We start from the raw sequence: 22168 nt of genomic DNA, 5'->3' as shown, positions 1-22168 counted from the left end.
AGATATTCTCGATGAATATGAAGAAAGACTTACTTTTAAAGGAACACATTTAAAACACACACACAAATATATGTTTAAAATCATATATACATATACATTTATATGGCTAAAATATAAAGTTTATCTGTTGATTTCAGTACAAAAAATCTTACTTAAGGAACAAGCATCTCACACTCAGGGCCTTGCGATTATGTACTTACAGATCCTAGCCTCAGTAAAGCTAATTATGCAAATTAACACAGAAAAGGAAGTTCAGTTTAAAGCAAGGTCTGGATTTGATTCAGCCACAGCAAGGACTTGTTCAGCGGCAGAGTACTGAGTCGATCGCCTTCCTCCCTGTCTCTGTGCACAGTTCCTTAGCAAAAACAATTTAGGAAAAAGCCCAGACAGTCTAGGATGATGACTCTGGCTTTGGTTTCTACACATGGTGAGCAGAGATGCCTACCCACCAGTCCCTGGAGCTTTCACACCATCGAGAGGCCATGGGTGAGAGCAGAGAGCCAGTAAAAATTAGAAATATTGATGTAGCTTTTACCAAGGGCCCAACATGGCCTTTCATATAATTGCTGAAGCTGAGATTTTTGAAGAAATCTTGTGACCTACAAGTGTTCTTCAGAGGAAGAATTGAGTGAATGCAGCTGAGCACAGATGTCCTTCATTATAATCATACATATGGATAATTCATTTAAATGGCACAACATAGATTTATTTGAAAATACTTTTCTTCAGGATATGTAATTTTGGCAAGATCAGCTTGTTTTTTTGTTGTTATTGTTATTACATAAGTCCTTTTTAACTACAAAGTACACGGGTTTAAATGCACCAAGCTTTGAGGTGCTGTAAGTTATTTTAATATTTGCAGTAGTAAATGCTGGGGTGTAGCTGTGCCTGTGGTCAGTTTCAACACTCACAACGCAGTGTTAATTCTGCTAGGCTCTCAGAGTACCATTTAACGCGTGGTGCTAATTACCAAACTGAGAAAGATTATACTATTTTCAGACAGGCCCAATAATTCTCTTAGGGCAGCAATTAAGGAAGTTGGAAAAACGTGTGTTAAGTTGGCTCCTGAGTAAAATGAGGTTCTTGTGTGAAAACTATTATTTAAAGTGCCACACAAATGTCCGTCCCTGGCGGTGGTTGAGCTCCTCAATGCCAGGCGGCCATGAAAGACAGAGTGGAGCAAAGGTGATTGTGTGGAAAGGAAGCATCCGTAGGCAGGCCTTGCAAGAGGGTGACACTGGGAAAACAAAATGTATTTTAAAATGGAAGTAGTTGTCATTATTTTTGTTCTGTTAACAAGTATACTTATACTCTGTCTCCTTTTAAATCCTTTTAGAGAGGTGAAAGTTCTATTTTCCATTGTCCCTTGTAAATACAGTCTGGTTAAATTATTACAGCTTTCTGGCTTATCACCAGAGTAAACAGCTCCGGGCTCTCTGGCTACCCTTGATCAGAGAAACATAGCAAATGCTTGTAGTGGGGACTTAAAGCAAATCCTATAGCAATAATAATCCAGTATTTTCTTTCTTGATAATCTGATAATTAAAAAGTTCTTACTTATTTTTTTCCAGGTCATTATTGCTCTTTCTATACTTGTCCGCCATGAGCCTCTTTTGTGCAAACACTATGTGGTTTAGCACTAGTACCTACAAGGAAATGCATGCTTCTCAGGATCTAGCATTTCTTTAAAATCTGAACATAGCTTTCAATGCACTTTTCAGTCAATTAGACATAAATGGCTGTGACTTCTGCAGTCATTTATGCTATAAAGAAATTAAGGACAAGGTGTCAATGCATTGAATCCCTACCCTGAGGAAAAGCTGTCAATGCATTGAATCCCTACCCTGAGGAAAAGCTGTCAATGAATTGAATCCCTACCCAGAGGCATAGTCGCCATTAAGGCCCCATCCTGGTCTGCCTGTTCAACAGAACCCAGTAATCACCAGTGAGTCCAACAGATCAGCACCCATCTCCAGGTTGTTATAGACTCTCACTGTGTTGGAGATGGAGCTCAGAGCCTCATCCTGTGTGGTCAGAACTCCCTGACTCTGCACACTCCTCAAGACAGCTCTGTCCGGTTCTCAGACTGATAGAATATTTGTCTGTTTCCCTTGAGTGGGAAACTTTTTCTGATACTTAGAGTCTCCGATCCCCTGCTCTTTGAAACTTACTCAATTTCAGGTTTCAAACTCTCTTCTTTTTTCCAAGAAGTCTTTCTATTCCACAGCCAGCCCTGCATGTCCTCCTAAGAGACACCTTCCTCCACATGCACATGCAGGAAGCTCTTACTCGCAACCTCTGTGCTTCAGTCACTATTTTATGTGCTTTCGATGGATCAACCAACAACACGTTGGCATTTGGTTTCAAACACGGAGATGAAACTAACAACGTTGAGAATAAATTTGTTACAAATACATGACAGTGGAGGTCAAGAATAATTTCAAAAGATAAAACCAATGTCTTAAGCAGAAGCACTCTAACGGCTCCTCCCTTGAACGGAGTCAAGGCTATGGTTTAGAGAGTTGACCTCCAGTTTCAATAAGGGGACACCATTTTGCACAAGACTGAAGAAGCACAAGAGGCTTGCTTCTGCAGGGATATAAGGAGAGAGTGTTCTAGCAGAGGAATAGTTAGTGTACGGGGCCCTTAGGGGAGGGGGGAAATGTCAGGTGTTTAAGGACTAAAATGGAGGAATACAGTTGAAGTGAATTTGGTGAGGGAACCTTGCCAAGAACTAAGGTCACATGTGAGGTGAAGAACGTGAGCAATTCCAATGTCAAGAAAATGACTTTGGTGTTTATGCCAAGTGCAAAAGGATACCAAAGCTTTTGTAGATCTAATTCCATTTCAAAGACAATAAAATATAGAAGGCATGGGAGACAGGGGAAGCAAGGAAAACAGTTCTTAAGATAGCATCATAATAGGGAAGAGAGTGGGTGGTGGTTGGGTTTGGGTTGGTTGCAGAGCACAAGACAAAGCATGGTGAGAAATAAGACAGAATGAATGCATTTACTGCAAGGTTGGATAATGTTTCCAGATGTTTGGTCTAAGCAGCACATGGAGGTTGGCATTGATATGATGTGGGAAAGATGATGTAAGGAGGAGTTTGCAGAGGCTGAAGAGGGCATGGACATCAATGGGAAATCAAAAGTTCACAAGTGATAACAAAGAGATACATCTGGGATGTTGATAGGACCATGTCTGCCAGTGCCACAAAGTGATTATTGGTTTCTGGTGTAAAAACTCATCAATACTTTGTGCTTTATCTCACAAAGAAAAGTATCTATCACAGAGTAGAAATTCAATAAATGTATTTTGATCAGAAGCATGAATATGTAAAAGCTGTTGCAAGGTGTAGACCATTAGTGAGAATCAGATTTAATGTCTCAGTGCTATAACTCCAGTTACTTTCAATTACATAAGCATAAAGAAATTTAAATATTGCTATGTGTTTGACCACTACTAAAGCATGTAAGATGTTAAGCTGAGGTTTGGCAGATACCAATTGGATAAAATTTTAATTAAGAATCCATGGAATATGTATTGTTTTAGGAATTAAAATTCTGAAACACTTATTTTTCCTTCCTAAAACTTGATAATTTCTAAAGATTAACCATCAAAGAATTTGATTCAGTGAATTGGAATTTAATAGGGTTTCATGCCTATATCTCTGATTGCCTATGATTTTCTTTGTAGTTTTTATTGTAAAGTCTTAAAACGTGTTTTTGATCAACAGTGTACCTGCTACAGCAAACAAGGCCCCCCAAAAACCAGGAAAGAGGATTACCTCACTAAACAATCACCTCATTAGAGAGGTTTCCCTCTCTTGTTTTAAACAAAAAAATATACTGACAATGAACTCTTTATTTAGACACTTTTAAGGTCCTTCTTACTTCTACCTGTAAAAGTAGAAAAGAATTATAAAAATTACTAGTTTTCTCATAGCAAAATTTTTATCTTCATGGTTACATCTTTCAGTGTTCAACTCTACCATAAAAGTAGAGTTTTATTTTATTTATTAATATATATATATATATATATTCAAAATCTTTAAGTTGCATGGTGTTCTGATACCCAGGATATAGTCTCATGCTCTCCCACTCTGCCCTGTACAACACGTAGGTCATCCCTTTGTTCTGCGTATCCACGCTGCATATGACAACCTCCCCTTATTCGTGTTCTCCATACCAGATTCACGCCAGAGCATTTGCTCAGATCCTACAAAAAGAAGCTTCATTTTTACTTAGTATTGTCACCACAGTATAGTAGTAATGCAAGGTTTGATACATTGTTGAGACTGTGGAGGACGTTTTTACGTGAAAAAGTAAAAAGTCCCTGTCTCCGGAAGGAAAGAAGGAAAGAGGCGCACCACGCCTGCATCATCTAACTTGCCCCACTTTATCACGGAGGCATTGCGTCATCATCTTGAATTACCCCATAAGCAAAGGAGGAGTCTGACACAGGAAGTTATTAAGACACTGCATTAGCATTACATTTATTATGGTATATTACTATAGCTCTGTTTTATCACTGACTGTTGTCAACCTTCAACTGTGCCTAATGTATAAATTGAACTTCATAGTCAGAAAGTATGTATATGAAAATACAGGGTGTGTGGTCATGTGGAGGTAGGATAGAGGGAACTTTTGGAGGCAGAGACTGCTCATTTTTTTCCCAGCTATCCAGACCGGAATGATACAACAAAGCTTGGCCTATTAGCTCTGGCTTCTTATGAACTAACTCTTCCATCTTAAAGTAACCCATGTGTACTAATCTATGTATCACCACAAGGCTGTAGACTACTGGTAGGTGTCTTTCTCCTTTGGCAGCTACATGGTGTCTCATTGACTCTGCCTACTTTTCTCCTCTATCTCTGCTTGGAATTCTTGCCTTGCTCTATTCTGCCCTGTCATAGGCCCAAAGCAGCTTCTTTATTAACCAATGGTAATAAAATGTATTGATAGCAAGTCCCACATCACCTCCCCTTTTCTGTCTAAATAGAATAAGGAGGGAAAAAAGAGAATGGGAGAGAGAGTACGTGGAAAACAAAAGGTTGAAATGCCTTTATTTTAGGGTAGGGAGTTGGGAAAAGGAGCAAACCTTTATTTATTTTTATGCTTCTGGAATTATTTAATCTCCAGTGCATCCTGTGGTTAACAACTTTGTTTGAACTACATAGACAAGAACTACTCACCCAAGATCAGACAGTAATTCAGTAGACACAACTGTAGAGCTTAGTAGGCTCTATGGTTTCCGGTATCCACTCAGTCTAGGATCATAGGGCCCTCTCTTGTAATCATTGTTTTTTGATCTAAAGACAACAGTAGCTGTACTACTTACAAGGAAACCATGCCCTTTTCACAAGTTCCAAATGGTTTCTTAAAACAGCATAAGGAGGGGAGAGGCAGGGAGGGGAGCAGAGAAAAATATAGAGCTCAATAAAAATCAATAAAAAAAACGGCATGAGATTTTCAGTTTTCTATCTGTCATGCTGGGGCATGATCTTGTGTTTTCACAAGATGCTCTTTCCCAAATCCCCTTCCGTTTCTTTTCTTTAAGTTCTAGCTTCATGAAAAGAGTATTCAGGGGTCCCCATACAAAAAGCCTTTCTTAACCTCCTTCCCACATTTTGAACTAATCGTCTGTAGAAAAATGGCTTGCTCACTTGACATACATTGTCCTTTATTATACTTGTTCATTGACATATTTATGTTTTCTTTTAGACTGTGCATTCTCAAAGTCCAAGTTCATACTTCTTTCATTTCTGTTGCATGATTCATTTCTTGGCCCTCTAGTACAGAAGCAATACGTATCTGGATTAGAATAAACTCCAACCCAGAGATGAATTTCCCCTAAAGGTATTCAATAATCTCTATGAACCCTCTGGGGTAAAATAGAGGAATTGGAACATGTTCAACTTGGAATCAACCTTAGCAACTGGATGAAATTTCCTGTATTTTGGAGAAGGCTAGAAACCATGAGCCTTTATTAGGATCTGTGGTTCTCACACTGTGCTAACATCTACTGAATGGCATTTAGTCTCCACAACAGCTGGGAATGCACAGCCAACAGCTGGGAATTAAGAGCCTTGATTGTGATACATGGACGAGAGCCGTGATCTAATCAGTGACAGATTCCAAATTTGTTTTAAACCCATATGCCTTCTTCTTTGTGGTATCCCACTATAGAACAATCATAAAGTCTCTGACAATTGGCTGAAGCAGCCAAAAAGATGACATTGTAGAAGGAAAAAAACAAAGAAAAGGCACATTGGTTGAGCTCAACAGATTAAAATCTGGGACAAAGTTTCAACAAAAATTTAAATAGAATGCATTTCTGGAATACCTCTTTCCCCATGAGTCATGATATAAGAAACATGCAGGCAAATAATGATGTAGATTCTAGGAGACAAAATTCAATCTCAATTTTTTTTTTTTTGTTGTTTCTCACGGAGGCAGTAAGGGGACGCCGCTATAAGTTCATGAAGAATGTGAAGAGAAAATTGATTTGAGGTTGTGGGAGGAACGCATTCTCTATGACACATCCTAAGCAGCATCACATATTAAAGCCCCGGAAGTCTAAAGTTCAAGGAAGGGATGAACGAGCCGTGAAACATGCATTAAGGTAGACAGAGACATGTCCCCTGGCAACAAGTGTGCCATGTCATTCTCAGAAGCTCTGTCACATTACAACGCTGCACAGGATCGCATACTAGACAGCCTAAATTTTCAACCAAGCTCACCAAACAGGAACACTCTTGCCTTTTTAGAAAAAAAATAAAGTTCTTTCTAACATCTTACAAAATGGTTCTCTGAAATCAACTTAAAATTAAAGGGATCTTTTTTATATACCCCAAATATAGAACTTTAAGCTTTCTGTGTTTTATCTAGTAAACTTTCATAACCAGATACAAAAATATAGTCATATATACACTTTATGTGTTGGTGTGGAGGTCCTTCTGTATATGTGTTGCTTTTATTGGTTAATAAAGAAGCTGCTTTCGGCCTAACAGAACTTAGTCAGGCTGGAAGAGCTATAGAGAGAGAGGAGGTGGAGTCAGCAAGATGCCATGGAGCCACCAGAGGAGAAAGACACAAGCTGCCAGTCAGAACCTTGCCAGTAGTAAAATATAAAATAATGGAAGTGGGTTAAGTGGTAGCTAGCAATGTGCTTAAGTGATTGACTAAGCAGTGATTTAAATAATATAATTTCTGAATGATTATTTTGGGTCTAAGCAGCTGGAAACAAACAAGCAGCCTCCCCCAACAATGCGTGATCAACTAGTTCCTGATAACTTTATATATATTTCATAACACACAAAGCACTATTATGTTTTAAGCTATATATGTATATACATAAAAATATATCACCTTTTCTCCTTAATTTAACACATTTCCAATTTCACAAAAAGACCATTATGTGTACCCCAAATATTTTGACATCAGTATTAAAATACTGCCTTAACTAAGTCTGAATCTTAATTCTATTGTCAGTAAGATCAGCTACAAAGACTAAATACCCTCATCAGCAGAAATACCCAACTTAGGTAGCAACAATGTGCATGTGTGTCTACACACTATACACAGGAAGAACTCAGTGTTCAAAGGCACGCAGGACTTCATGGTGAGGCATTTCAGTCAGCTTTCAAGGATTCTGCCTGACTGTTTAGATAACATGTTGATGTTTCCTTTATTAAAGTAATTATGTTTCTATCAGCTTTCTGCCTTGCACATGCCACTCATGATCAATTATCATATACATACCACACATTTACATACCACATGCAGGCATTTTATGTGTGGCCTTATGCTTGTTATCTAAATTGTATGCAAGGGAGATGATTGAAGATTGAAAGAGTCCATATCTATTTTTCTTTTTTAATTTATTTGTAGACAAATATTATAGTTGAGAGCTAAGAGCCTTTTGCTCTTTGGGTCTTAAGTTTAAAACCTGATTCCCCACACAAGGCTTCCCAGGACATATAATTTATGTTTTTGCCTGCCATCTGTTCCATAGCTGTCTGTTCCTTCCCAAACTGTGGGCTTTTTATTCTCTTTCCTCATGGTAATTCCTCAGAAATCTGTCCTTTGATTTGCCATCAAAGTCCCTAGTTGGGATTCTACACAATATAAAAATTCCAATAGACAGGTAAATGAATGAAAACATTGCGGAGATGCAGAAGAACACTACAGTAACACACCATGTATCTTACGTAAACAAACTAAATACTGAAAATGCATTCATTAGTTTGTGTGCTCACCATCCTCTGTACTGCACACTATCCCTTCCAGTATGTTCTAAGCATGTTCTTTCCCTTAACGCAAACCTTAATTGTCGCTGTGTGCGCTCCGGGATATTCTTTCTCTTCCAGTGTCGACCACCTTTCTATAAATTTAGACACCAGGGAGTCATCGTAGTCCACAATCTGAAATCCCGAGACATTTGCACCTCCAAACTGAATTTTCAGCAGGTCTCCATCAGTAAATCCCTAGATATAAAACACACCTGTGTTATCCCTCTGCAAGTTAACCTCTCCTGTGTCTCTACACAGTGTCTCTTTACAGGTTTAACACACACAGGGAAGATAAAATGCCTATATAACAGGTTCCACAAACTTAACAGCCAATGCTTCTAACCTCACCTCATTCATATAGACATCATGGTGGGTCCCTAATCGATATGTTTACTGACTGATCATCTCATGCAAAGCCCACAGAAATATTCGCAAAGAAATATTCTTTTTTACTGAGACAGCCCCCATATGTCTGGTAAGGACTGGTCTCCTTCAATGAGTTTATTGTGGAGTAGAGCCATGTGCTTCCATATGGAAACTATTGACCAAACTATCCTCAGTTAAACCTATCTTTCACCTGATAAAAATATCTTTAAAATGAGGAGGAAGAAACAAACACTATCATTGTTCTTAGTTATTTAATAGAATCTCACAATAAACTTGAAACAAATTGAATATAATAATTGAATTTGATCCAATAGTTACAGCTCTACAGAGAAGTTTGGGTGATTACGGGAATGTGTTCAGCTGTTGGCCCCAAGTTCCCTCCCAATAGCCACACTCGTCCAGCAACTTCTCTGGTGCCCCCTTCTGACAGGTACAGGTATTGCACTAATGAGCACCAACCCACACAAACACGTTACACTTCTCATTAGTCCAAATCATGGGCTATGATGAATTTAACTGAGTTTTTTTTTTTAATCAAAGAAATAGAAACAAGATTTCGATGTGGCTGTTATAAATGCACTCACATTTCAAACGTATTCATTCCACCATACACAATGATTAAATAGATCCTTAATTAGGCATGGATCTTTTATTTGCTGTTAGTATTTAAAATACAAATTATTATACTTTTGATGTGGGCTAAGAGTGATTGCTTCATTTCAGTTCACAATTGTGTTCCTACAGAAATGGTGCTAAATGGACCCTGGGTTTCTAGGGTCCACGTGAAGCTCATCTTTTTGCTGAGCTGTAAGGCGCGTGGGCAGGGGGCGGGGCCACGGGCCTTTTCCCCTTAGATTTGTTTCTTTCTGCTGTGCCGCTTTGAAACTTCCAGTCTTCTATGCAGCTGGGTGCAGTGTATTGTGTGGTTAAATTCTGGGGGCAAAGTGATGTGTGACTGGAGGGAGGGCTTGGAGTTCCGTGCTAGGACTTTTGCTTTCTGTTAGTTGTCCAGTTTTAGTTGCATAGTTTTCTGAAAAGTCATATGAACTAGAAGTAAAGTTTGTGCTTGATGATTCCCTTTGTTGGGGGTGTGTGGTGGGAGTACTTGGGTGTCCGTTTAGCCCTCTCAAAGGACTTTGAGTCAAGGCTATTGTACTGAATTCTCTCCTTGATGCACCTAAGTGTCCTGGGACCCATCTGAGATGTTTAGCTGATGCTTGGTCCATAAGAGTTCCCCTGTTGTAGACAATGATTTATGTCCATAACTTTTGTTGGCAAAATTTTCCTGAGACAATAGAAGCTATGCCATCATAATCCTAGCTCAGTGACAGAAGTATTTGGGTTCTGGGTTCAAAAATCTCCTCTGTCTTCACTCGTGTTGGAGGAGAATAGTGAAGTTTTCTGTAACGCAGAGCCCAGGGAATCAGACTGAACCCAAATACCAATGGAAGCCCATTCTTTCCTATACTTTCTTCCTGTGTGTTCTAGTGCTCTCTCACAGGTTGTTGCTAGCATCGTATTCTCAGTAATGTGTGCATGGAGCCCATGCCAGGCTCTGCCTCTGGGATGGAGGAGGAAGAGTGGACAGCGAGAACAGGGGCTACCTGTCTGCGTCCCCTGTCATGCTTCACATTCTCTTCTTTCTCTTTGCCTTGCCTCATGCCTCGTCTCTTCTGTGCCCTAAGATAAAGCCTCAGCTTCTTGTATTCTTAGCATTTATGTTCTCATTTTTTCTTTCATTGGGTTTCATATAATTTTAATCACTTGTTGTCATTTTGCTGTGATTGTGAAACACTTTCAACGGAAATCTTTGATAGGGTTTGATGCTGCCCTAAATAAGAATCTGCGTTCTCCAAATCGTTCTTACTTTACTCCTCTGCAAAGTTTCTATTTATGAAACAAGAGGAGAAACATGAGGAGGAGAGAGGAGATAAAAAGCAAGAAGAAGAGGAGGCAGAGTAGGAGATGGAAGAGGGGAAGACAGAAACAGAATGAGAGGAGAGAGATCAACACCTGACAACTCGGTTGGCAACAAACCACCAAATCAAAAGCGTCATATTGCTCAGGGAGATGTATGCACAAGGCTTAAATCAACTGACTCATCACTAATCACTGGAATCTGAGCTGTTGGTACACCTTCAACACCTCTATCATCGTGGAACCTAAACTTCCTAAATGATTATCCATGAGTTAAACCCATGCAAATAGCAGAGATAAGAACAGGGGCACAAGATCCTAGGACCAAGTCTCATGGTATTGTGGGCCAGTTGTTCATTCAAAGGCTGCAACAATTTAATCGTAGACTGAATCTGAAGGACAAAGACCACTATTTAGCAATTCTTAAATGAATTAATCCATATGTGAGGGTTTTAAAAAATCTTTTACAGTCATCTCCTCTGACATGCATACGTCAGAGAAAAAGCGTTAGCTTTCTGTTGAGAACTTGGAAGATGGAAACCCTTCAACAGCAGGAGGCATTTTTCAGGTTTTAATGTCTAAATTCTCAGACCTAGTGTCAGAATCGGGACGTCTGCACTAACTGAACTGGAAAAGGTTTGTGAGGAGAGAACTCGAGGCTTTGGGAAAGGGAGAGCAGAGCCGCATCCAGCGTCAGCATGAATTTAAGGTTCCCAAACAGAGCCAGGACAAGAGCATGGACTTGCTCACTTAGACAGCCCTTCCTTTGTCATGGCGTTGCACATCAACTTTCAAATTGATGAGACACCTTCTGTCATTATTTCTCAATGTTCCCATGTAATCTTCTCCATCTGGACATTTACAAAGATCGCAGCTTTCACTGTGGCTCTGTGCTGCTCACCAAATGGCACAATTCACACAGGGGACTTAGTGTGCAGGCTGTTCTGGGCCTGGAACGCAGCTCAGCAGAATCATTGCAGAACCTCGTTTCCTGTTAACCCTTGTGTCTACAACAGTCTTTTCCAACCTCCTTGGTACACACTAAGAGAAGAGTCCAGAGCATGGCCATAGCAGCTAGGAATCACACCACTAGAAGAGAGATTTCACCTTGAACAGCCAACTTTTTCCAGGCTCAGGCCACTCACTGATACAGACATGACTTTTTTCAATGAAAACACTATTTATTGCAAGCTTTGTTCTGTTTCTGTGTCTCTCTGTCATACCAGGGATGTTTTCTGAGGTACAAGCTGATAGATACTCCATGAATCCCAAATAAAGCTTGTGCTTGCATAAGTATGAAGCCTTTGTGTGGTCCTAACTATCACATGGTCTAGAACACACTTGTATTTGCCACTTCTTTCCCTTTTGTTCACTATGGTTTTCTGAGTTTGTGCACGAGGTGGTGCAGAGATCTTTTCCAACAAACAGGGTCATAGCTACTCAAAGACCATGAAGAAAAAGCAAAGACTGTTTTGTTACTCCTTTAAAGTCAATTTTGGAAATAAACACAAATGTCTGATAATCTAAATTGATTGGCTGTACTATAAAAAGAAAAACCATAAAGAAATATAATGAGCCAATCTGCTTTCCAATATATACTGAATTGACAAGAATCCTGATGAGAATATGGTAAACTCCTATAAGGATTCAGTTTCTATTTCATTGTGATACTTACACAATATGTAGAAAATCATAAATAAAATACTTTCAAGATATTAATGTTACATGTTCTACAATATATAATTGATAATCTTATTGACATTATATTATCATATTTCTAAGCTTAATTTCCTTATAAATGTACATCAATTTAAGGTATTATATACTAAAAATTCAAGTGAGAATGCACACAATATGTTGATAAAACACGACAGAAAAATGGATAATTAAAGAGTTAAACTATATTTTTTAGCTGTTTCCTTTAGTATAGAATTTCCAAGATAATTCTTTAGCAAATATTGTTGTGAAGATACTTTTATCACATCTAAAAACTAGAACTAATATAAGTTGTAGATTGAGAAGCAAACCTAAAGCAACCAAATAAAATAATTAATTTCTCATCTATAAAATAATAGACTATATATTAAAAATTCATTATAAATGATGATCATTCCAAACTAACACATTCAATTAAAAAGATTATGTAAGTGTGCTGGGGAGATATCTCTGTATTACAAGCATTCGTTAATTCTTCACAGACCAGAGTTAAGTTCCCAGCACTCACATGGTGGCTCCTAGCTACTGTAGCTCCAGTTCTAGGGGATCCTACGCCCTCGTCTGTAATCTACAGGTACTGCGCGCACATGGTGAACAGACACACATGCAGACAACCACTCATTTCCATAAAATACAGATAAGTAAATCTTAATAAAAGCTTAGTAGGTAGTAAAATAAGGCCAATTAATTTACCTACCAGATTTGCAATGATATAATGGTATCCTTTAACATGTTTTCCAATGGTAATAACCTAGAAAAGAGAAACACACACATTTAATATGTATGAAGAACAATGTACAAAATTACTAATGGAATGATCTGATCAGCAAAAGATGGAGTTTGGGGTCTTATGTTCCATTAGTCACGTTTAGTAAAAACTTTTTTTATTAAATAAAGAGAATGCTTCTCAGGGAAAGGCAATCCTTGGCTTCCCAATAAACAACCACCTAGAATAGACATCTGAAATGCCATAGCTATACATCTATATACAATAGGCATGAATTGAGTTAATAGAATGATAAGGGGCACTAGCAATCAATTATAATGTTATTCTTGATATACTTATATCTTAGCTCAAATGAACATTACTTTCAGCTTTAGGCAACCACGTAGCCAAGAAGCTAATTTCTCCTTATAAATCTGAGTGAGGCAAGATAAACTTACTTCTTGAGATAAGAGATTACTCTAGCAACGGTCATAGCATCTTTGGACATCATTGAGTCACATTTCCTCTCACTGACCTATATTACTGAATAGGTGAAGGTTAATGACATTGTAGTACAGTACAGAGATGTACCTGGTGACAAACCCAACAGGTGAAAAATGCATTTAATTCTCTTAACCCACAAGCCTTCATAGCTCCCAAGCCAAAGTTCAGTGAAGCATGACTTACTTTCTTTTATGATTGGAATATATAGGGGGAAGTGGTGACCTTTGTCCACTGCCTATCATTCCCAGAGAGCACTATACAGCATTTGGTACCACAGGGGAGAAATGTTCAAATGGACAAGTTCTGCTAAATTCATATACTTCTAATGGATCATGTAATTGAAACTCCTTAAGATAAGCCATGTAAGTCTATGGTCATTTCTATTCAAAAGAACTTCTTTAAATTGCATTCATTTGTTATTTTAGAAAAGGTCCCGCTGTGCATCTCAGTCTCTCTTTGAACTCAGCATAAAGGCCATCCTGGCCTCAAACCCTCAGTGACCTTTCTGCCTCAGCCTCAGAGTGCTGGGACTCCATGCATGCACCGTCATCCTTTCCATGCTTAAAGAGATAATCGAGCCCAATGAAAACACAAGACCGTAAGCTAGAAAGAAATGTGCTGTGCAAAGCATTAGTTCATTGTCCTGGTTCTCCAGCTCCCCTTATCATTAAACAAATTATTAAAGCTGACAGTGACCCTGTCCTGCAAGCTTCTCCAGGGCTGCCCTTCCCTCCCTCTACACTCAGACCACATGGGTTTTCTTAACTGTTTTGCATAATAGTATACTTCTTTAAAGCCCTCAGGACGTTCTGTCTCCTCTCTTGGAAATTCCTCCACTTTGCCACAAGGCTGCTCTATTAGCATACATGTTGTAACCAGTCTCAACCTAGTTGTCACCCCCTGGCTGAAGACTTCCACAACCGCCCAGCACCTAAGACGTTGTCAGGGGATTGTATCGACACATTTGGTCCAAGAGCAAGGACAGAATTTCCAGAAAATGTTTTACAGAATACCATGCCGAAATTGTGTGGCAGCAGTTGAAAGGAATTTAGGGTTTCTGTAGACTTCTAATCCATTTCTACATCACACAGCTAAACTGCCTTTTCTGAAAAATCGGTTCCTCCACGTTGAAGTCAGAAACTTGAAGAAAAGATGTCCTTTTTAAGTGAAAAATATTTTAATTCTTCTCAGCTTAATCAACAAGCATTGTGTCCATAAATATCTTAAGAACATCTGTTGATTCTGCCTATTGAGCAAGCTATCACGTGAATGTCCCTGTTTCATCTGAGCATTAAAATGAACACTACAGATGATAGCAGTTGTCCCTACTTCTGTTTACTGAGAAAAAGAAGAGATGAAATTCTCTAGGTTATAGTCTTTATAGATGTTAGTGCTGGCCATAGTCACCATTATAATTTTGCTTTAAAATCACAATTAGTATTATACAACAGAAAATTTATGCTAATTCCTAAGTGTTTTGATAGCAGAACACATTTTTTTTTTTTAATCTGAGCACAGTCAGAAATAAGTGTCTTCAGGGTTTTATCAAATAAGGTTAAAATAGTCCTAATCTAATGCAGGCTAATTCTGATGCTAATTTCCAGATGCCACGAAGATAAAGTGTTTTGTCCAGTCGCCATTCTCTTGCAAATACTAGTTGAGCGACTTAATAATAGAGTTCTCTTTTTCTTAGGCTGAGCCCTAAGGACACCTTTTACCTGGTGGATTCTGCTCCATGAAGGACATCCTAACCTAATCAAAACTGTTGCTTCCAGTCATTCTCTCTAAGAATAATTTGTTCTTTTCAGTCATGGTCCATCTTAAGATGATGTCACTACAGCATTGGCTTTCTTTAATGAGACTTGCCATGTTTAATTTAAAGATGCTTCTTTAGTTATACTATTTCTACAGCAAATAAAGCATTAAAGACTTGGAAGATTTGTACAAAAATAAGAGACTTAAAGGTAGCCAAATACTACCTTTTGTGTGTAACTTGTATAAACTATCCCTCTCAAAAGATGGGTAGATCCTCATCTATGCATTACGGATTACTTACATAATTTTACTTGATATGATCCACCCATAGCCCATGTATTAAAGGCTTGGTCCTCAGTTTGGTGATATTCGAAGGTGGTGCAAGCTTTATAACGTAGTATTTAGTATAAGGAATTTAGGACATTAGAGGAGTAACCTTGAGGGGTAGAGTTACCCCAATCTCTTCACTTGTCTCCATTGCTTCCCAGCTACACTGAGGTGAGCAGTTTCCCCCAACATGTACAGCTGTCATTAGATGTTGTCTTTCTCCTAGCTGGAAAATTACAGGCTGCTGACTGTGCATGAGACCTTCTAATACAATGAGTCCAGACAAACATTTCCACTTTATACTTTCGTTTACCGTATTACTTGTTGTAGTAGCAGAGAGTTGAGTAACACAGCTTTATATGCTATAGCTTTATGTGCTGTATCTATATTCATTTTCTTCCTCTATAAAGAAGCTCATGAGACTCAAATTGCATCCTTTCTTATCATTCTTTGCATCCCTCACGTAGATAATAAATGCTGATGAAGCAATTTGCCACCCATTTGTGTACTCGTTTAGTGTATTACTAGAGGATATATTTATCATATATAAATGTAAAACAGTGCTTTTTAAGTGACCTATTTCATGTAGACATACACAACTATGATTAAAGACTATGCTTCAAATGTTACTTTTTATGGTCCCAGTTTGCTGTGCAGTTTTCCTATTCACGTTTTTGAACCAAAGGCACAGTTTTATAAAGGCTTTCATCTGTGCTTATTAGGAAGAAGCAGGAATATTTAAATTTTTAAAGCATACTAGTGAATATTAAAATTCAGCTTTAAGGAAAACCCCCTATGAGGTTCAAATATGATTTTGATGTGCGCATTTCAGCAAGATGCCTACAGTAACAGCAATCCTAAGTTCATCGCCCGAGAACAAAATCAAGATTTTTGAGTTGAAATTGTTCTCCTGCCTTGCATACAATTGAGTCTCTTACCGGTCACACTAGATTGATTTAGTTATTTAATTCTTTATTAAAAACTCCATTTTTATTTCTTAAGGCCTATATTATATATTGGTTAAGGTTTCTAAACCCTTGTCTCTAGAATTGTTGTCCTGGTTACAATAGTGGATTTCGGTTTTTATCTCAAAAGTTAGAAAGAGCATAAATGTACACACAGCTGTGTATTTTCTTTCCAATCTTATATACTTTCAAGAAAGAAGCAGCTGCAATCTCTCTCTCTGCACCTCTCTCTCTCTCTCTCTCTCTCTCTCTCTCTCTTTCTCTCTCTCTCTCTCTCTCTCTCTCTCTCTCTCTCTCTCTCTCTGCCACACACACATATACATACACACACTAGCTAGGACTAGTGAAGCATGCCTTAGCAAATACTGAAGCATACTTGGTCAGTTTCTCTGCCTTAAAGCACTGAGGGCTGGGTGTCTTACTTTGTTACCACTTCATGGTTGTCTTATCATGAAAGGTCTTATCTAAAGGAAGTCAGTAAGATAAAAGCAGACAAAAGCATTCGCATGTCTGATATAATTATTCTTTCTAACACCCAAATGAATACTATTGACTTCCTATGTCAAGCACGTGATCTGATTGTGTTTCCTTTCTTTCTATTTTAATTTTGTAGATTAAAATTTTATGTGGACCCAAATTTTCTGATATGCACGCATCATCAAAACATGCTTCTTACGACAAATGCCTCCTCTTTTTCGAGCTGTAGTAGACTGCAGTGGTGTGAAGAAGAATAGCCCCCATAAATCCAAGTATTTAAATATCTATTCGCCAGGGAGTGGAACTATTTGATAGGAGTAGAAGTAGGAGGTATGGCTTTGATGGAGGAACTGTGTCACTGGGGGTGGACTTTTAGTTTTCAAAAGCCCATGCCCAACCCTACCTCCCTCTCTGTGCCTGCATGGTAAGGATGCTGTTCTCCAAGATCAAGCCTGCCATACCTGCTACCGTGCATGATGGTAATGGACAAAGCTTATGAAAGTATAAGCAGTTCCCTAATTAAATGCATTCTGTTGTAAGAGTTGACATGCCATAGAATCTCTTCATAGCACTAAATAGTGACTAAGAGACACAGGTATAAAATAGCATATGCTTTCTACATTGTATTGAAATAACCATGTATAAACTCCAAACCAATTTACCGTTGCCTTAGGACATCACACTTGTTTTGACCTAATTTAATCAGAACTAAGCTTTAATAAGAATATTTTTATATATTAATAAATATAATTATTTAATAAAAATAATTTAATAAGAACAAAGTTTTCAACTCAGAAAACCATGTAGGTTCAGGACAAAGCTTATGTAAAATATGAAAACTTGGTATTATATATTGCAGTATTAAATGATAGAACCAATCTGTCAGCATTATTGACAGCCATCTGCCATTGCTTACTGAAACTAGGGATAATTCAATTGATGATATTTGCTGCATTGTCCATGAACTATAAACTGAAAACTGCAGTTCAAGCATCTTGCAGAATGATCCTTGCCAATGCTGATGCTGCAGGCATAGTCTATATTTGGCAGAAAACAGAGAGGAACAAACCTGGTCCACAATGTCATTCACTTTATCCCTTTCACAGTCAAGGATTACACGCCGTTCTTTTTTTAACTCCAGATCTTGAAAGAGCGATCGGTAGGTCTCATCTTTCTTGTCGTTATTAATGTTCCCCACATTGATAGCAGTCACCTGCCACTTCTTCTCCGCAGCAGAATCCAGCACAGCTTGCAGTGTTGATAAACCTGAGAAGACAATGGGCAAGGAAGACGGATGAAGAAACTAGAGGATCTCAGAGCTGGAGTGTGAAATGGCCAGATTCTCGCCCTTGAGTTTAATGTGTTTGTTCGGTGATAGGGAGGCTGATTCTGACAGAAACTATGACTTTTTATCAATTCCTGCTTATGTTTGTATCAGGCCAAAAAAAAAAAAAAAAAAACTGTCAAAGGAAATTTGGATCACATTCTTTGTAACTCCGAGACATGTTTATTTGTAATATGCTGACATACACGATCTTTAATATCTCCAAATTAAGTAAAATACAAAAATTCCCAAGAATATCCCACTTTATAGAAGGTGAAATGGTTTTCGCTGTAAGTGATAGTCCGCCATTTTGTACTAGTAACCCTGATGGAGTTTGTTTAGAACATGTTCACAGAGACTCCCTAAGCAGCTGAATATCATAGCCAGTGATCGTTAAGAGACATCTTAGCCTTTGCTGTCTCCAGCCAGTAGCAGAGCAAGGGCTTTTTTTTTTTTTTTCTTCTTCAGCCTTCTGTTATATTTTTGTTGTTGGAATTGATCTCATAGATATTAAATCATTTATCTGTTAACCAGATGGTGGCAGCTATTTCTTTGTTATGGATTTATCTTGTTACCTAAATATAAAACCATTTTTCTGTTTGTTAGTAACTTTTGTTATGGTGTGGTATTACTTCAACAAGTGGCCAGTGTGGTATTTAATTATACAATAACTGCAGCATGTTTAAAACTTTAAGATTAACAAGCAGGGTCGGTTGTTTCTTAAAGAGCTAAATCTATGAAGGTGAGCAACCAAACTGACAAGGCTCACAGTGAGCCCGTCCATGCTGTAGAGTTCACGTTCATTGCCGTTGTCCTTGGTTTCTCAGTCCTCCTCCACCGTCAGCCACATTCAGAGAGTCCGGTTTGGTCCCCTGTTCCATCAGTCCCATTCCAACTGGACTTGGTGGTCTCCCGTTAGATCTGTCCCACCGTCTCAATGGGTAAACGCTGGGAGGACCTTGGACTTAACATAGTGAAGGGAACCCTGATGGCTCTTTGTCTTGGAGAGGGGTGGAGTGGGGGTATGGGTGGAAGGGAGGGGAGGGAAGGGGGAGGAGGAGGGAAGGAGATGGAAATCTTTAATAAAAAAATGAGGAAAAAAATAAAATAAATTTTTTAAAAAAAGAGCTAAATCTATGGTTTCGTACTACAAAAAGTAGCAGATGCTCTTGCCTTCTGCATTCTTTCTGCTGGCCTATGGAAGAAAAGTTCATCACACAGAAGAATAACTTCATGGAAACATGATCTCAAGGCCCCATAGAAAATTCACTCTATATAACATCTCATTCCAGAATCATCTGATCCGTACACTTCAAAAAATACCCTGATCTGTTTTTATCTATATGGTGTGTGATTCACCTGATGTGAGCAGGTCTGTTTAAAATCTAAGTTCAAATACCAAATTTACAAAATGGCCAGGAAGGGAACAGCTATCTGTTTTGTTCACCAATATCTCAAGCTATAAAATGTGATTGACAATCCTAGGGATTTATTGTTAGTCATAAGCAGACAAAATCAATTAGGGTATTTTTTGATATTGGCAAACAAACAAATTTCCCAAAGAAGGTATATGCCAAGCGGTGAAGCTGCCATTTGTAGCTTTTTCAATAAAGATGAGGAAAATGCAGCATCAGTCAAAATCTTAATGGGAATACAAGTACCCAGTGTTAATTTAAATTAAACCCATGAAATCGTAATTAAAATAAGTATTAAGAATAGTTGTTTGCTTTAAATGGGTTAGAACCAATCAAATATTTTGAAAATAAAAACTAGCAAGAACTGTGGGATTGAAGAAGCATTTCCCTGCTTTTCCTGTGTGGCATATACTCAAGGTGAGGATAAAATCAAGTTTCCTTTTCTTTTAGCCATCATCCAGCCAATACACATGAGCAAGCATCAGTTCAGAATCAACGCTCTGTGACATCCACTGAAGTTAGGGAGTCAAGGCAATTACTGTCAGCTATTCTGTACCACCCGTGACACAGCTGTATATGCAGAACTAAATCTTATCACACTATCAATTTACAGGGAATATATGAATATATTGAACCCCAAGATGATCAGACATCAAAATCTAGAATGGGAAGCAGATTGCATAGTAACGACACCAACAAAAATACATCAAGCAACCATAATACATAGAGCTCATCTTTACCCTGCAATGTAAACAAATGTAACAATGTAAACAAACAATGGTGTTAATGGATCTTCGCTAAGCGTGACAGTGAAATAGATAGATAGATAGATAGATAGATAGATAGATAGATAGATAGATAGATAGATAGATAAATAGATAGGCAGGCTATATATAAAATAAGAGAATTGCATATTTTTAAAGTATCAAGTACTCTCAAATAAAAACCTGACGATGACTAGTATTTGTTTATAAATAATTTCAGAGTGGCAACAAAGTGCTTGATAAAACAACAAAAATCTTTATGCAATAGTCTTTGTGAGAGAAGCTAAAAATTCCTGGCAACCTGGGTGTGGTGCCATACTCTGTAATCTTATGTTTGTTAAGGATGAAGCAGTAAAACCATGAGCTTTAGAACTAATCTCAAATTAAAAGCTTGGCCATTTTTCTAATATAGTGTATAATAAAGATTAAAAGTCATTTGTAATAGATAGTACATAAAAGTGTAAAATCAGAGCAGTCTGGGGAAGATTAATCAAAGCAGCCCCTTGTCTGCTGTTACAACAGAAGGTAGAGATAAACATGAATTTCTCAAAGGGTGACAAAGATCTCCCTTCACTTACACAATCTTCAGTGATAAAATCTTAGAATCCACTGCAACTCAAGTAAGTACCTTGTCTGCTTCTCATCACCAATAAGGGCAGAGCACATACAACTGGTCCCCTCAGCAATTCAACAATCACCAGCTGTTTGAAGACACGTTTTGTACTACTCCATTGTCTTTTCTATCTTTCCAGACGTGGGCTTCCAGTCTCTTTAAAATAGGACTACAAATAAGGGCCATGCTCTATCTGTTTTATCATAGAGTCGTTCTCAGGAACTTCTTTGACTCTATGCAGTAAGATATTTTATTACATTTTATTAAATAATGAAATTTTCACTTCAAAAACTTCAAGCACTAATATATTTGGCATTGTCCGGTCTTTGACAGATAATATAAGAAAATTTACATATAAATTCACTTATAAATGTCTAAGTAGATTTCATCGTGATAAATTTAAGCCTAAAATTTGGCAGTTTAGCACGTCACAGAATATAGGGATGATATATAAAATAAAAGATAATGGATTTTTTTAAACACCTAACTTCCAAACTCATTTATTCTGTGTCACAAGTAACATGCACTCAACGTAGATTCTCCATTATTCAAATTCTTAACATTAATGTTTTGGATGCTGTGTAATGCTGACACAAAATACTTCTTTTTAAAAGCTCAACTTTTCAAGTAGTGCTCTGTCAGATCTGATACAGTTGACTCTGCATAACATCACATCACTCATTCACAAGCTGAGGGTTGATCTCACCCCAAAGTGGAAGAGACTGTTGCCTCTTGCTCAGGAATGTACTCTCCCACATTATTTTGCAGGGGTAGCCACAGGCTCTCTTAATATCAGCTACTCAATTTCCTCCTTCCTCACAGCTGACAATCCTGAAAGACTTCTGCTGACACATTTCTTCACAGTTCATACAAGACTTTTAATGTCGTGAGACAGACGCACTGCCTGCTTTGCAAGGGGGAGGGCAATGTGGGGGGGGTCAATAGAAGGGGAGCGGGGGGGCAATGCTTTTTAAATTACACACCACTAAAAATATGTGTTCTAGC

At 38.1% G+C, this 22168-nt stretch overlaps 1 protein-coding gene across 3 annotated transcripts in view; it reads right to left on the bottom strand.

Moving 5' to 3' along the window:
* Window positions 1-22168, bottom strand: part of Gria2 (glutamate ionotropic receptor AMPA type subunit 2) — a 116627-nt gene that overhangs the window by 29317 nt on the left and 65142 nt on the right. For all 3 annotated transcript variants that reach the window (XM_038347469.1, XM_038347471.1, XM_038347470.1), the window contains exons 4-6: window positions 18117-18313; window positions 13011-13064; window positions 8327-8488 (exon numbers count right to left, since the gene is read on the bottom strand). In XM_038347469.1, coding sequence (XP_038203397.1) covers window positions 8327-8488; window positions 13011-13064; window positions 18117-18313 — 413 coding nt within the window. The remainder of the gene's footprint in view (window positions 1-8326; window positions 8489-13010; window positions 13065-18116; window positions 18314-22168) is intronic.

This window comes from Arvicola amphibius, chromosome 11 (assembly GCF_903992535.2).
Source record: "Arvicola amphibius chromosome 11, mArvAmp1.2, whole genome shotgun sequence".
NCBI lineage: Eukaryota > Metazoa > Chordata > Mammalia > Rodentia > Cricetidae > Arvicola > Arvicola amphibius.
This window is presented reverse-complemented; position numbering and strand designations above follow the sequence as displayed.